Source organism: Protopterus annectens, chromosome 11.part0, assembly GCF_019279795.1.
Source record: "Protopterus annectens isolate FY-2018-M chromosome 11.part0, PAN1.0, whole genome shotgun sequence".
In the NCBI taxonomy this organism is placed as follows: domain Eukaryota; kingdom Metazoa; phylum Chordata; order Ceratodontiformes; family Protopteridae; genus Protopterus; species Protopterus annectens.
In genome coordinates, this window is record NC_056745.1 from 1,557,041,906 (window position 1) to 1,557,056,074 (window position 14,169).

A 14,169-nucleotide genomic window follows, 5' to 3' on the forward strand; every position below is an offset into this window, starting at 1 on the left:
TGTATTTGTAGCAAATTCTTCTGTGTAAGCTGTAGTAGCTGATTCATAGCATTTATAAGTGTTTGCTGTACCTGTTTCTGCCTGTTTTGTGAAAAAAAAAGAAAAAGATATCTCTTGTTTTTCCTGCTTTACTAGTTTAGTCCAGTTTCAGAGTTGCTGATTCCTGGGCTTTGGTTGTAGTTCCTGTGTACTGTTTCCTTGCCTTATTTGGGGGAGAGGAAGTTACCTTGCTTACCAGTGGGAGTGGGAAGCATTGAGCTGCCTTTTGTCCAGTTTTGTGAGGTTTCAGCCAGTAACTAGTAGTTTATTGGTCGTTTTGGGCCAGTTTCTAGCTTTTCCAGCCCCTGGTATAAAAGCGTAAACGCTAGCGATTTAGCGTGGAGCTGCCACTGTTGCACACTAGGGCAGCCGTTAGGCAGGTTTAAACTATTCGGCTACCTAAAGTCCACTCTTCAAATTTTCCTTAAAACTACCTTCCTCGAACTATACTACTGATCTAATCAGCGTATCCTATAACTAAAAGATCATCTCCACTTGACTCCAAGTAGACTATTCTCTATCTGTTAAACCTAGCACTTGCTCCTACAGTACTTATTACCTTGATACGGCACTCTTGTCATAGATAGTACCCCAAAAGGTAACCCCCATTTCTCGGTCACCCACGTCCCCCTGAATCTTTTTTAAAGTTTTTGTCTATCCTTCTAGCATGTCGAGGGATCAGTTGCTAGTATCCTCTCCTGCTCAGCTGGTGAACCTGGGAATACTGAGGCAATGTTACAATTGCCTCATGTACACAGACAACCCTCTCCTCCTCCCACAAAACACAAATACATGCGAGAGATGCAACTATACGGCCAAACTGGAGGCTGAGCTCTCTCAACACAGGACTGGCAAGACCAGTCAGGAGGAGAAAGTTACCACACACACTATAGACCCAGTCTCACATAGCACCATTACAACCTCAAATCATACACATAAACACACAAAGACATACTCGGAGGCTCTGATCAAAAATCTACCAAAACAGCAGAGGCCACCAAAGCAGACACCCAAACAACCACCACCTCAGAACACAACACCTGCAACACATAGACCTCACAGTCAGAGTGTCAAACAGTCACAGCCCTTAAGGCCAAACACAATGCCAGACACACTAGTCATTGGTGACTCCATAGTCAGACACACTGACGTCCCGCTCACCAGACTGAGTAAGGAGAAGGTCACAGTAAGCTGCCTGTCGGGCGCTAGAATCCGCCACATAACGCAAGCACTCAGGTCTCTCAACAGCAAGTACAAATATGACTCAGTCATTGTCCACACTGGTGTAAACGACCTGAGACGTACCTCCTTGGACTACATGAAAGAGACATTGAGAAGCTCTCTGATTATGTAGCCCAGGCAGGTATGACCCTGACCTTGAGCAGTATCCTACCTTCACCAAGAGTGATGCCACAATACAGAGATAAGATGATCAGCTTTAACAATTGGCTTAAACACTGGTGTCATTCAAAGGGGATCCAGTGTCTGTCTGCCTGGGATGACATGCTGGACAAGCCACGCTGCTCGCAAGGGACGGCTTGCACCTGTCACCCTGGGATTCGGATATTGGCAAAGGCTCTTGCCACCCCATAGTGCCTTTTTAGGCAAGGCTCAAATTCTAAACCTACCACCCTAGAACACAAAAAGGAAAAACTAAGGGTAATGCTGCTCAATGCCAGAAGTCTAAATCTCAAAATGCACGACTCGAGGCCCTTCTCAGTATGGAGAACATCGATGTCTGTGCTGTGACAGAAACCTGGTTCAAGGCTCCTGAGAGCACCCCAGCGCTATCAGGTTTTACCTCATATCATGCTCCGCCCCAAAATCCGGACAATACCAAGAAAGGAGGGTATCCATATTCATCAAGGACACCCACACCTCAAGACTGGTGGCAACGCATCGATGCATCGGAGACCATCCAGGTGCAATTAACCATAGGCAAGACTGCTCTGCAAATTGTAGCATGTTACAGGCCACCCTCACAAACTCAGGAACCTCACATGGCCTTCCTGAAAACACTAGAGGGATAAATGTATCACCAAACACCATCATACTAGGTGACTTCAATTACCCTAATATAGACTGGGAACACTACTCAAGCCCAAACACCCTAGCCCAAAAGTTCCTGGAATTCATAAACTCAAATGCCATGGAACAACTAGTCACCATCCCCACAAGAGGAGATAACATACTTGATCTCATCATCACGAACATGGGAGCACAATGTTCAACACCGGAAGTATACCCCTCACTGGTGAGATCAGATCACAAACTAATCTCGCTGGAGGTCCTCATCCCACCCCCACCTGAAATAAAAAAGACCACAGTAAAGAACTTCTCAAAAGCCAACTTCACACTTCTAAAGACTAGTGCGGTCTCCTTTAAGGCCCCCGAGCCGGCGGAAAACAGTACTCAAGCCGCTGAATCACTTACAAACACCTTCTACCAGCACCTGCAGGACTGCATGGATAAGGCAATCCCAAACAAAACAAAGACTCTTAGTACCAAAGACAAGCGTCCAGTCTGGTGGACCCCAGCCATAAACAAACTCTACAATAAAAGGAGGAAGCTACTACAAGATAGAGCAAAATCCTTAAAAGGTAAGACACCCTTGATCACTATAAGTAAAAAACTAAGAGCTCTCATAAAATCATCCAAAGCAAATTTCGAGAGAAAAATAGCTAAAGACTCAAAAGACAATCATAAGGCCTTCTTTAGCTATGTTAGAAACCTAGGAGGAAACTCCCAGATATGCTCAGAACTAGTTCAAAATGATGTGAAGATTACTGATCCTACAGACATTGCCAACATACTGGCTGACAGGTTCAGTGCAAACTTCTCCCCTCCCCTCAAAAGGAGAGATATCTATACCAAAGCGATTGCAGCCCCCAAACATCTCCAGCCCAAGTGAGAACTGCTCTCTCCAAAGCAAAAACACAGCATCCATGGGACCTGATGGTGTCCCCGGCTGTGTGCTCCACGAACTCAATGAGGAATTAAACCCACAGCTAGGACAGCTGTTTAATCAAAGTCTTACCTCTGGATACGCACTCCAGGAGTGGCGCACTGCAACTGTGGTCCCACTTCACAAAGGCGGTGCCTCCACCGACCCTGGAAATTACCGGCCCATTAGCTTGACAAGCCTTATCTGCAAAGCCTTGGAGAGGATCATAATGGACCTCATAAATAAAGACATAGGGAATTTGCAGACTTTGGATCCAACCCAGTTTGGCTTTGTCAAAGGCAGATCATGCCTTTTAAACTTGGTTGACTTCTTCGAAACAGTCACCAAAGCCATTGACGAGGGAAAGGCAGTCCATACAGCCTACCTCGATCTGGCTAAGGCCTTCGATACAATACCGCACTCGGGTATCATTGAAAAACTTATCAGCTTAAATGTTAACCCATACATCACAAGATGGGTTGCAAACTGGCTGAGTGACAGAACCCACAGGGTCAGAGTTGCTGGCGCCATGTCAGACTCAAAGCCTGTCACAAGTGGTGTCCCACAGGGCTCAGTCCTGGGCCCACTCTTGTTTGGCATCTACTTTTCCAGTACAAGCAAACACAGGAGGGTTATGGCTGACAAAGTTTGCAGATGACTGCAAACTGGGCCATAGTAGAAAACACATCTGACACAGATATCCTTCAGAAGGGTCTCACAGAAACGGATAACTGGTGCCAGAGCCACGGCCTGAAGTTAAATGCCGAAAAATGCATAGTCATACCCTTTGGGAAAAACAAGGTTACCCCTAGCTACCAAATAGGTGGCAATCCACTGAGCACAGAAGAAGTTATCAGGGACCTGGGGACCCAGGTTGATAGTAGTCTGTCATTCGACACCCATGTAGCTAAAGTAGTTAGGAAGACCTTCTACATTACCCACCTTATCATGAAGGGATTCTCATCTAGATCAAGGGAGGTCATAGTCTCCCTTTACTCATCACTCATCAGACCAATGATTGAGTACAATGCCCCATTCGGGATGTATCTGACCCGACACTTGCAGCAGCTGGAGAGGCCACAAAAGTTCCTCACCAAAAGGATAAAGGGTCTCAAAAATCTGTCCTATGCTGCCCGACTGAAAGAACTCCAGCTCTATTCAGTCGCACGCTTGCTCAGAGGTGACCTTTGCCTAACATACAAGGCCATGTCAAACCCAGATTTGATGAATATGCTTCACCTCAAAAAATCTAGATCCATCAGAGCCACAAGGGCGGGAGACTTAAACCTCGACACGGCTATTAATAGGACGTGCTGGAGGGATAGATTCATCACCCAAAGACTCCCTATGCTGTGGAACAAAATCCAAGTACATGTGAGGCAGAGCACCTCGCTGGCCTTGTTCAAGAGAAATCTTGACCAATGGATGGGAGATCGCAGATATACCCCAGGGATTACCTCAGTGTCACTGCTCGACAGAGGCACAGCAAAATAATGGGTATAGTTCCCCATACTAAAGGGGTGGCGTAAGCCACAAAACGATGGGCTAGGCTTGTAAATGCCCTCAGGCAGATAGCCTAGTATGAACCTATGAACCTATGAACCTATGAGACCAAGGTTGAACTTTTTGGCCACAATTTCAAATGGTACATTTGGTGCAAAAACAACACGTTGCATCACCAAAAGAACACCATCCCCATGGTAAAGCATGGTGGTGGCAGTATCATGCTTTATGGTTGTTTTTCTTCAGCTGGAACTGGGGCTTTAGTCAAGGTGGAGGGAATTATGAACAGTTCCAAATACCAGTCACTTTTGGCCCAAAATCTTCAGGCATCTGCTAAAAAGATGAAGAGGCATTTCACCTTTCAACACAACAATGACCCCAAGCATACATCCAAATCAACAAAAAAAATGGCTTCACCAGAAGAAAATTAAAGTTTTGGAATGGACCAGCCACAGCCCAGACCTAAATCCAATAGAAAATCTATGGGGAGATCTGAAGAAGGCTGTGCAAAAGAGATGCTCTCGCAATCTCACAGATTTGGAGCATCTTACCAAGGAAGAGTGGGCAAATACTGCCAAGTTAAGAATTGCCGGGCTGATAGAGTCCTACCAAAGAAGACTGAATGCTTAATTAAATCAAAAGGTGCTTCAACAAAGTATTAGTTTAAAGGTGTACACACTTATGCAACCAGCTTATTGTACATTTTTTATTTTTTTATATTTTTTCCCCTAACAGATTTGTTTGTTTTTCAATTGAATTGTACAGGTTATAGGTTACATTAAAGGTGGGAAACATTTTGAAATGATTTATTGTGGTCTCATTTTTTTATATCACAAAAACCTGGCATTTTAACAGGGGTGTGTAAACTTTTTATATCCACTGTACACACTCACAAGTATATCTATTTATATATATATCACAGAGATGAAATCGCTGAAGATACACATCCCCGACAAAGGTAAGTAAATGTATTACGGAACGGAATCTATTCCCGTGTCTGTAATACACTTACAAAATGAAGAGATATGTGTATAGCAGGGGGGCAAGTCTTCCTGCACTCCCCATGTGGGAGGCTGCGCCCCCACACCCCTCCCACTTAAATATACCAACTCCAAGATTGCACCACATTGCGGAAATGGGAATACATCCCATTCTGCACTACTCACCATTGTCAGGGATGTGTGTGTCGGCGATCTCTTCTTGGTGATCCGGTCGTCGGGGGTGTGGATTTTCATTGAACTAACATGAACCAAGATATATATATATATATATATATATATATATATATATAAAATTTATTTATATATATATATATATATATATATATATAATGAATATTATATATATAATATATATATATATATATATATATATAATATAAAACACATACACACACACACATATATATATATATATATATATATATATATATATATCTACATTATATATATATATATATATATATATATATATATATATATATATATATATGTAGTGAGAGAGAGAGAAAGAGAGCACACACTGCAGGCAGTCTCGTTAATAGTTTGGTAGAAGTGCACTTTATTTACAGTGATGTAATTTTAAACTTAGCATATTGTTGATCTGCAAGTTGAACTGTAGGTAAGTAGAAATTATATAAAGTCCATTAAATAAACATATCGCATGTCCCTGGTACACCTTCACTGTCCAAAGTCTGGCTGCTGACTTTCCAGGAAAAGATCCACAGCTAGTTTCCTGGTATTTCACTGCTCTTTCCAGCATACCTTTCAACCTGGAAACATCAAAAATCTGGACAAAGGCCCATGAAAAATGGGTACAAATCTGTATGCTGATTAACATAACATTTGCAGACATAATTATGTAACCCCACCCGCTCCAGTGGAATTGTGGGATACCAATTTTCAAACGCAAACAGAAGAACAGACAACCAAAATATGGCCTCAGACCCTATAGTACTTTTTTTGAAATGTGTAGCAGTGATGTTCACTGGGAGGGGAGAAGATGAATCCCTTAGAACCATGCGCTCGAGGGACTTGAACCTCAGCACAGAAATAAATAGAACATGCTGGAGGGACAGATTCATAACCCAGAGGCTCCCTTCACTCTGGAATAGAATCCCAGTCCATGTTAGGCAGAGCACCTCACTGACTCTATTCAAGAGTAATCTTGATGAATGGATGGGAGATCGTAGGTTTACCCCGGGGATTACTTCTGTGTCATTACTAGACAGAGGCACAGTAAACTAACCTTAAAAAGGGCACAGCAAACTCAAATCAAAGGGTGGCGAAAGCCAAACACACTCGGGCTAGGCTTATAAATGCCCCAGGGCAGATAGCCTAGTATGAACCTATGAACCTTAGAATTTTGTTTTTAGTGGTGAAAGTAGGGGATTTAATGGTAGGCAATATTCTAATGTTAGCAAAAGAATATTACAGTTTGCTAGGACCTCCAAAAGTCATTTTCCATGGCCTACTGATCAGTGGCGTAGCTTGTGTTTGTGCCGCCCGGGGCTGTCTTGAGTTTGATGCCCTTCCCCCCTCCTCACAAAATCATGGTCAAATATGGCCCCCCATACACAGCTCTCCCCCCTGCAGCCATTCCAGTGTCCCATTACTTGACTATTTTGCCCCATTTACCATAAACACTGTAATGTGCTTACTGCTTTACTTCTCCAGTGATTATTTGGATTTCATTTAAAACTTTTATTTTACATTCTATAGCACAAACACTAATAGACATCCACCAAACAATGCAATACAGTCTCACAATGAAAACAGACTTAGCATTAAAACTTCCCTGCCCTTGAAACTCGCATTCATTGAAACAGCATTGAAACCCACATTCAAAGAAAATGCATCTGGCCAGTGGCGGATAAAGATTATGTTTGGGCTGTTTTCAAATCATAAGGCCCTTGCATATGAAACATACATGTGTTCTTTGATACACCTTCCTGATTGTATTAAATTACATTCCTTGTATAATACATCACACTTGTTCGAGCGCGTTTTAAATTTATTGTTTTGAACATTTTTCCAGTAAGTAATGAAACAAAATGCAAGAACCAATAATGACAAAACTGCCCAATTCAGAACATTTCCATCACAAAAGTCTGCTTAAACTTCTACATTCCACCAGTATCAGTAAATATGCACAATCTCTGCAGAAGTAAAAGTCATCTAAATAATTCCACATTAAAGAGATCTGTAAGATCTGTAACTAATGAAGATGTTGCTTCTAGCAAACAACTTTATATGTCATTGTTTCATCTACAAATAAAGTGCCTGTTGCCCTTGAGGAATAAATTGCTTATGTTACATTAAAAAAATTATAAGCTAGTAATATTGCAATAGGGAATGAATGGCAAACTGATAACAGGTTCATAGTTACTAGGTATCTCTGCCAAAGAGGACATTCTCAGGACTGCAGCATCCACCCCCCCTTTAAAAGTACAACACAGTACAGTATCAGCAATCCATCTACATACTGTGGGAGAAGAGTCCACAGCCTTCTGCATCAAAAGCAAGTACGATACCTGTTGTGCTACTAACAACACAAACAGACTTTGCATAAGCAGCTGTAAGAATTTGGACAGTTGCTGAGAAGAGTTGCTGAGAAGAAGAAACTACAGAGGGTGGTGAGGGTGGCTGAGAAAATCTTGGGCACAAACCTCCCTTCTTTTCAGAAGCTTTGCTTTACAAGAGCAAAAAAGAGAACATATAAAATACTTGCTGATTCGACCCATCTGCCCCACAGCTGGTTCTCACAACTTGTCTAGGAGGTACCACAGCTTCCGCTGTAGCACTACCTATATTATTTGCACTGCATTTCTCTCGTGAGCTGATATTTGTAATTTCGTTTAGGCTGCACTTGTGTGGTCCTAAAGGACAATAAAGTTTCTTTGAATCTTTGAACTATGGTTAAATCCTTGAATCACAAGTGGTAGTGGTATGGGTGGAGAATATAGGCTCTTGCTCCTTGTACCTAAGATACAAGGTTTGAGTGTGAGTAACTCTAACCACCAGTTATACCTAACTGGGGCATTTACACACACACACACACACACACACACACACACACACACACAGTGAAAGTAATGCCTGCAGCCGCTGGGTAAGTTTAAGTAAAAGTAGCAGTCCTTCACACACACACAAATAATGCCTGAAGCTGTTAAGTCCATTTCTTTACCTGCTGTTACGCACACAGTAAAAATAATGCCGTTAAGTAAATGAAATAAAAGCAATGCATGCAGCCATTAAGTAAATGTAACACACACCTGCAGACTCTCTCAAGCTGCCAAGCTGCTATTTCTTCTCCCTCTCACACTAATGCCTGCACACAAAGTAATGCCTGCAGCCACTAAGTAACTACACACAAAGTAATGCCTGCAGCCATTAAGTAAATGAAGTAAAGGTAGCAGCTGTTAAATAAATGCAGTAACAGCCATTCACACACATTCACAAAGTAATGCCTGCAGCCGTTAAGTAACTACACACAAAGTAATGCCTCCAGCCATTAAGTAAATGAAATAAAAGTAGCAGCCATTCACACACACTCTCAAAGTAATGCCTGCAGCCATTAAGTAGGTGAAGTAAAAGTAGCAGCCATTCACACACACTCACAAAGTAATGCCTGCAGCCATTAAGTAAATGTAACACACAACTGCAGACTCTCTCAAGCTGCTGTTTCCGTTTCTTCTCCCGCTGTTTCTCTCTCGCACATATGAAAAGTTAAGTAAATGTAAGACAGTACACCAATGCCTGCACCTGTTAAATAAAAGTAACACACCTGCAGACTCAAAAAGTTTCTCCTGCTATTTCAGTCTCACACATGTAAGTTTCTCTCACTTGAGCACACAGTTTTTAATTGGAGGAGGAGCCAGGGGATGAAAGATAAAAGATGTGTGCACTGTCTGAACGTGGAGTGGTCTGCAAGTTAATCAGCATTCTGACAGGCTGTCTGCCTCATAAAGCTGACTTCATCTCACACGCCCTGTACGTGGTGACGTCAGGAGTCTAATAAAAGCGTAAAAAAAAAAAAAAAAAAAATGGAAATTCAGAAATTAAAGGAGCCACTCATGAATTTGTGGCACTCCAATATTTTGCCCTCAAAAATGGTATTTACTGAGGAATTCGATATGGTTGAGAGGTATGCTTTTCAGTCAAATTTTCCCAACAGTCTCCAGTCTTGTCACAAAATCCCTCTCTAGGAGTAGAAATGCCTCTGCTTTTGTGTGCTACAGGTCTTGTTTTTTAAGCAGCACTTCATTTGATTAACTTTACAGGTAATATTACCATATTTCCCCAATTCGTCATGCTGCTGTCAGGATCAGGTTTTTACCATAATATGTGGAACATAAAGCACATGAGAACTGTGTTTGTAGTCTCTATGCTACACTGCCCATACAGATGCATTCATGAACATATTTGTAGCTGTTATATGTCTGTCACTATTTGGGTATAGTAAGTACGACTTCCACAAGACATTTCGTATCTGTTAACAGCATGTTTTATTAGCTGTAGTGTACTATGTGGAGCTTTTCTCCCCAGGCCTCCGCTGAAAAAGGGCACTAGCCCAGTCGGGCTATCCTATTCAAAAAATATCAAATAAATAATAAATTAAGACAGAAAAATTGTAACATGTACTAATGCTGCTGCATATACACTTGGACATGTTCATGTGTACATATGCTTCCGTCTGGGGCTCTCCATTCCTGGTGTTCATATATCAGGTAAAGATGAGTGAAACCACTCTCCAGCAGATATCTTACCTTGTATCTGTGCAGTGTGCAAGTCAGTACTGAATGCAACAATTATTGCCATAAGATTTTAAGTTACAGGATTTAGGACCTCTATCTTTCATCTACTTGAGGACCAGATAAAACATTCTGTTTACTGAAAGATAGACCATCTTCATCACTGTCTTTCTATAGACTAACATTTAGGTGTTGAGTTTGTGGTTACTAAACATATACTGCTTTCTTTTGAGGTAATGGAGAATTATCTCATTATTGTCATGTTGCTACAGATATATATATATATATATATATATATATATATATATATATATATATATATATATATATATATATATGTTTATAACAGTATACAAGGTAAGTTGGGCAATGAGACATTACCAATGATGATGCAGAATGACTTTTAATAGAATTAGATATCACTTTATTGACATAACCCTGATTGTTTTTTTTTTTCTGATTTCTCACAGAATTATTGGGCAGGGATATGATGAGCCGAAGAGAATTAAAAAAAGCAAAATGATAGCCAAAGCTTTCTCGAAAAGGAAAGAACTGCTGCAGAACCCTGAGAAGGAACTTTCTTTCAGTATGCACACCGTCTCCCATGATGGGCCTGTTGGTTAGTTCTGCTTTTCTTTGCCTTTTCTCTGCTATCCAATTCTTTGAAAAAAAACCACCCATACAGCATAATGCAGACTGATCTAAAAGTTAAATAATTGTTCAGGATTTACTTGCCCAGATTTTCTTTTTACTGTAAAACATTTGATTTGTTTGATGTTACTACTTCATCTGTTTGACAGACTGATTTTAAAAGTCTTACCACAAGACGAGTGTACCTGACAGCAGCTAATCACAGGATACAGAAAGAAACTTTAGTATAAGGATTGAATGGTGTAGCAGAACATGTCTCTCTCATAATCTGTAGTTTTGTTGAAGATAGATGCTAGTATTATATGTCCTTTTTCTGTTTCTCTAATGCTGGCATTTAGTAGGCACACAGTAAAAGCACAGTCCAGTTTATAATCAAGTACTTCTCTACTCTATTGCCCCAAGTTTGTTATGTTTCGATACATCGGTCTGTTTGCTGTATGTATAAAGGAACCTGAGAATACCTTCAGCTGTCCAGATTTTCAAAGAATGTTCAGATTTTTGCCTCATATTGTATTCCAGCAATGGTTGAAGTTTGTAAGAGCAGTGTTTAAAATATGTTCTGTTTTTGGACCTTTGACCCCCTTGTTATTTTTGATTTTGTTTCGATTTCTTGGGTTTAGAGGTGAGCTACTCATGATGTAGTCACCTTTGGGCATGACATATTTTCTGAAGGAGAGGCTGTTTCAGTCTTCTTAGGTTTGTTAGGCCCTTACAGTTGCACAAAATGCTAGCTCCATGCTTCCTCTATTTCCCTTTCTTAAAGGTAAATATATTTAGACACATTGGCATTAAACGGTTATCTCCATTAATTATTCTGGTCTCCTTCTAGTGTACTACTTTAAATGACTCTCTTCTGGCTCATTTTTGTAGCCAGCCCATCACCCCCACTTACTGTAGCCATCATATGTTTTGCAACTTATTTCTATACTTTCCTGCATGTGTTGTACCTTTTTTAGTGCTCATTTCATCTGAGGGATGTTTGGTGACAGAAGAACCCAGTCATGTGACCAGACAACCATGCAGAAAAACTGATATGCTTGAATGTGTATTTCTTTTACTGCCTGAGTATGTCTGAAGGCAACAAAGTTAATAAAATAAGATGTGTGGCAGGAAAAAAATTGATATGTAATAAATCTGTAAGTGATTGTGAGAACCATTCGAGCATGAACTTATCCAGCAGTGGGGACCTTCAGTCATGTTTAATATTCCCAATGTTTTCTATAGAGAAATTTCTAGGCAGAATGAAAGTTGCAAGCAGACTTCTTCTTTCGGCTGCTCCAGTCAGGGGTTGCCACAGCAAATCAACTGTTTCCATCTTTTCATGTCCTCTGCATCTTGCTCTGTCACACCAACCACCTGCATGTCCTCTCTCACCACATCCATAAACCTTATCTTAGGCCTTCCTCTTTTCCTGTTACCTGGCAGCTTCATCCTTAGCATCTTTCTCTTTTATTCCAACAGTGTAAAAACAGAACAGTATAAAAAGCTTATTGTAAGCGCTTTTGGGTATTAACTATACCCTTCTTCAGACTGGTCTGAAGAAGGGTATAGTTAATACCCGAAAGTGCTTACAATAAGCTTTTTATACTGTTCTGTTTTTACACTGTTGGAATAAAAGAAAACATTGAAGTTAGCCGTGGTGGTCCTTGGAATTGTGCTAAAGGAAGTTTTATTATTTCATTCAGAGATCTTTATCCTGAAACTGCTTCTTTGCTTTACTTAGCATCTTTTTCCCAATATATATGTATCCCTCCTCAGCACATGTCTAAACCAACGTAATCTTGCCTCTCTGGCTTTGTCTCCAAACCTTCCAACCTGGGCTGACCCTGTAGTATACTTATCCCTAATCCTGTCCACCCTCATTACACCCATTGCAAATTTAACATCTTTAACTCTGCCACATCCAGCTCTGACTCCTGCCTTTTTGTCAATCCCACTGTCTCTAACACATGTAACATAGCTGGTCTCACCACCCTCTTGTAGACCTTCGTTTTCACTCTTACTGGTACTCGTCTGTCACATATCACTCCTGACACTCCCACTCCATCCTGCCTGTACTCTCTTCTTCACCTCTCTTCCACACTCACCGGTACTGTGAACTGTTGATCCCTAGTATTTGAAGTCATCCACCTTCGCCACCTCTACTCCCTGCATCCTCACCATTCCTCTACCCTCCCTCACATTTATGCACATATATTCTGTTTTGGCCCTGCTTACCTTCATTCCTCTTCTCTCTAGATCATATCTCCACCTCTCCAGGATCTCCTCCACCTGTTCAGTACTCTCACTACAGATCACAATGTCTTCTACAAACATCATAGTCCACGGGGACTCCTGTCTGATCTCGTCTGTCAACCTGTCCAAAGTTGCAAGCAGACTGAGTTCTGTAAATCTTAGAAGCAAAATAAAATATTTTGTCATCCTTATCCATGTTGTTTACTTGGCTACATTATTACTCAGTCTCAAAGTAAAGCACAAGTGCTGATTTGTTTACACTAGCAATACATCATAGCTATCACTGAGAAAAACTAGGCCACATCCATCGTTCATATTTATATACCTCTTCCTACAGCTATCTGTGATATTCATAGGTGATTGCTAGGATAATGGCACAGGAGCCTTTACAAGCCTAGCCAATAATGTACATCATATGACAATGTTATATCTTAATTCCCCAGATATGGGATGAGGTAGTATCAGGGTTGTGGGTCTTTGGGTATTGGAGCCCTGTGTCATTTTACAGACTGCCTCTATCCATAAGCAACATGGGCAGTACCCCAGGAGTGAATTTATGGTTCCCCATTCATTTATCCAAATTATTTTTGAAGAGAGTGAGGAACAGGCTTTGTTTTATGAAATGGGAAGTTTATTCCATAGACAAGGTAGCCTTTGGGATACAAATCTCTCTTTAGCAAGTTCTGTTAGAGTTGCAAATGAGGTTCAGGTCCGTGAAATGCATGACCCTTGTATAATTTTTCTTGCGAATATGTAAGATTTTCATCAGGGATGGATCAGAGAATGCCTTGTAGGTCAGGCATAAGTCTCCTCTCAATATGAGATGGAGTAAAGAGATAGCGCCTTTAGTCAGTCTGCATAAGAATTGTGTCTTCTGCTTTGTATTTTTGTAGTTAGAAACCTCTGGGACCACTCCAAATGGTGTAAGTGCCTGGTTAGGTACATGCAGAAGGGAGCACTCTACTCAATTTGCCGAAGAGTATGATTATGCATTTTTTAACATTTAGTCTCAGACCATGGTTTTGGCACCAGTTGTTTGTAATTT

At 41.0% G+C, this 14,169-nt stretch overlaps 1 protein-coding gene across 1 annotated transcript in view; it reads left to right on the forward strand.

Annotated features, from left to right (window-relative positions):
• Positions 1–14,169, forward strand: part of SMO (smoothened, frizzled class receptor) — a 558,191-nt gene that overhangs the window by 405,191 nt on the left and 138,831 nt on the right. The window contains exon 10 of the mRNA XM_044088830.1: positions 10,709–10,857. Within this exon, the coding sequence (XP_043944765.1) occupies positions 10,709–10,857 (149 nt within the window). The remainder of the gene's footprint in view (positions 1–10,708; positions 10,858–14,169) is intronic.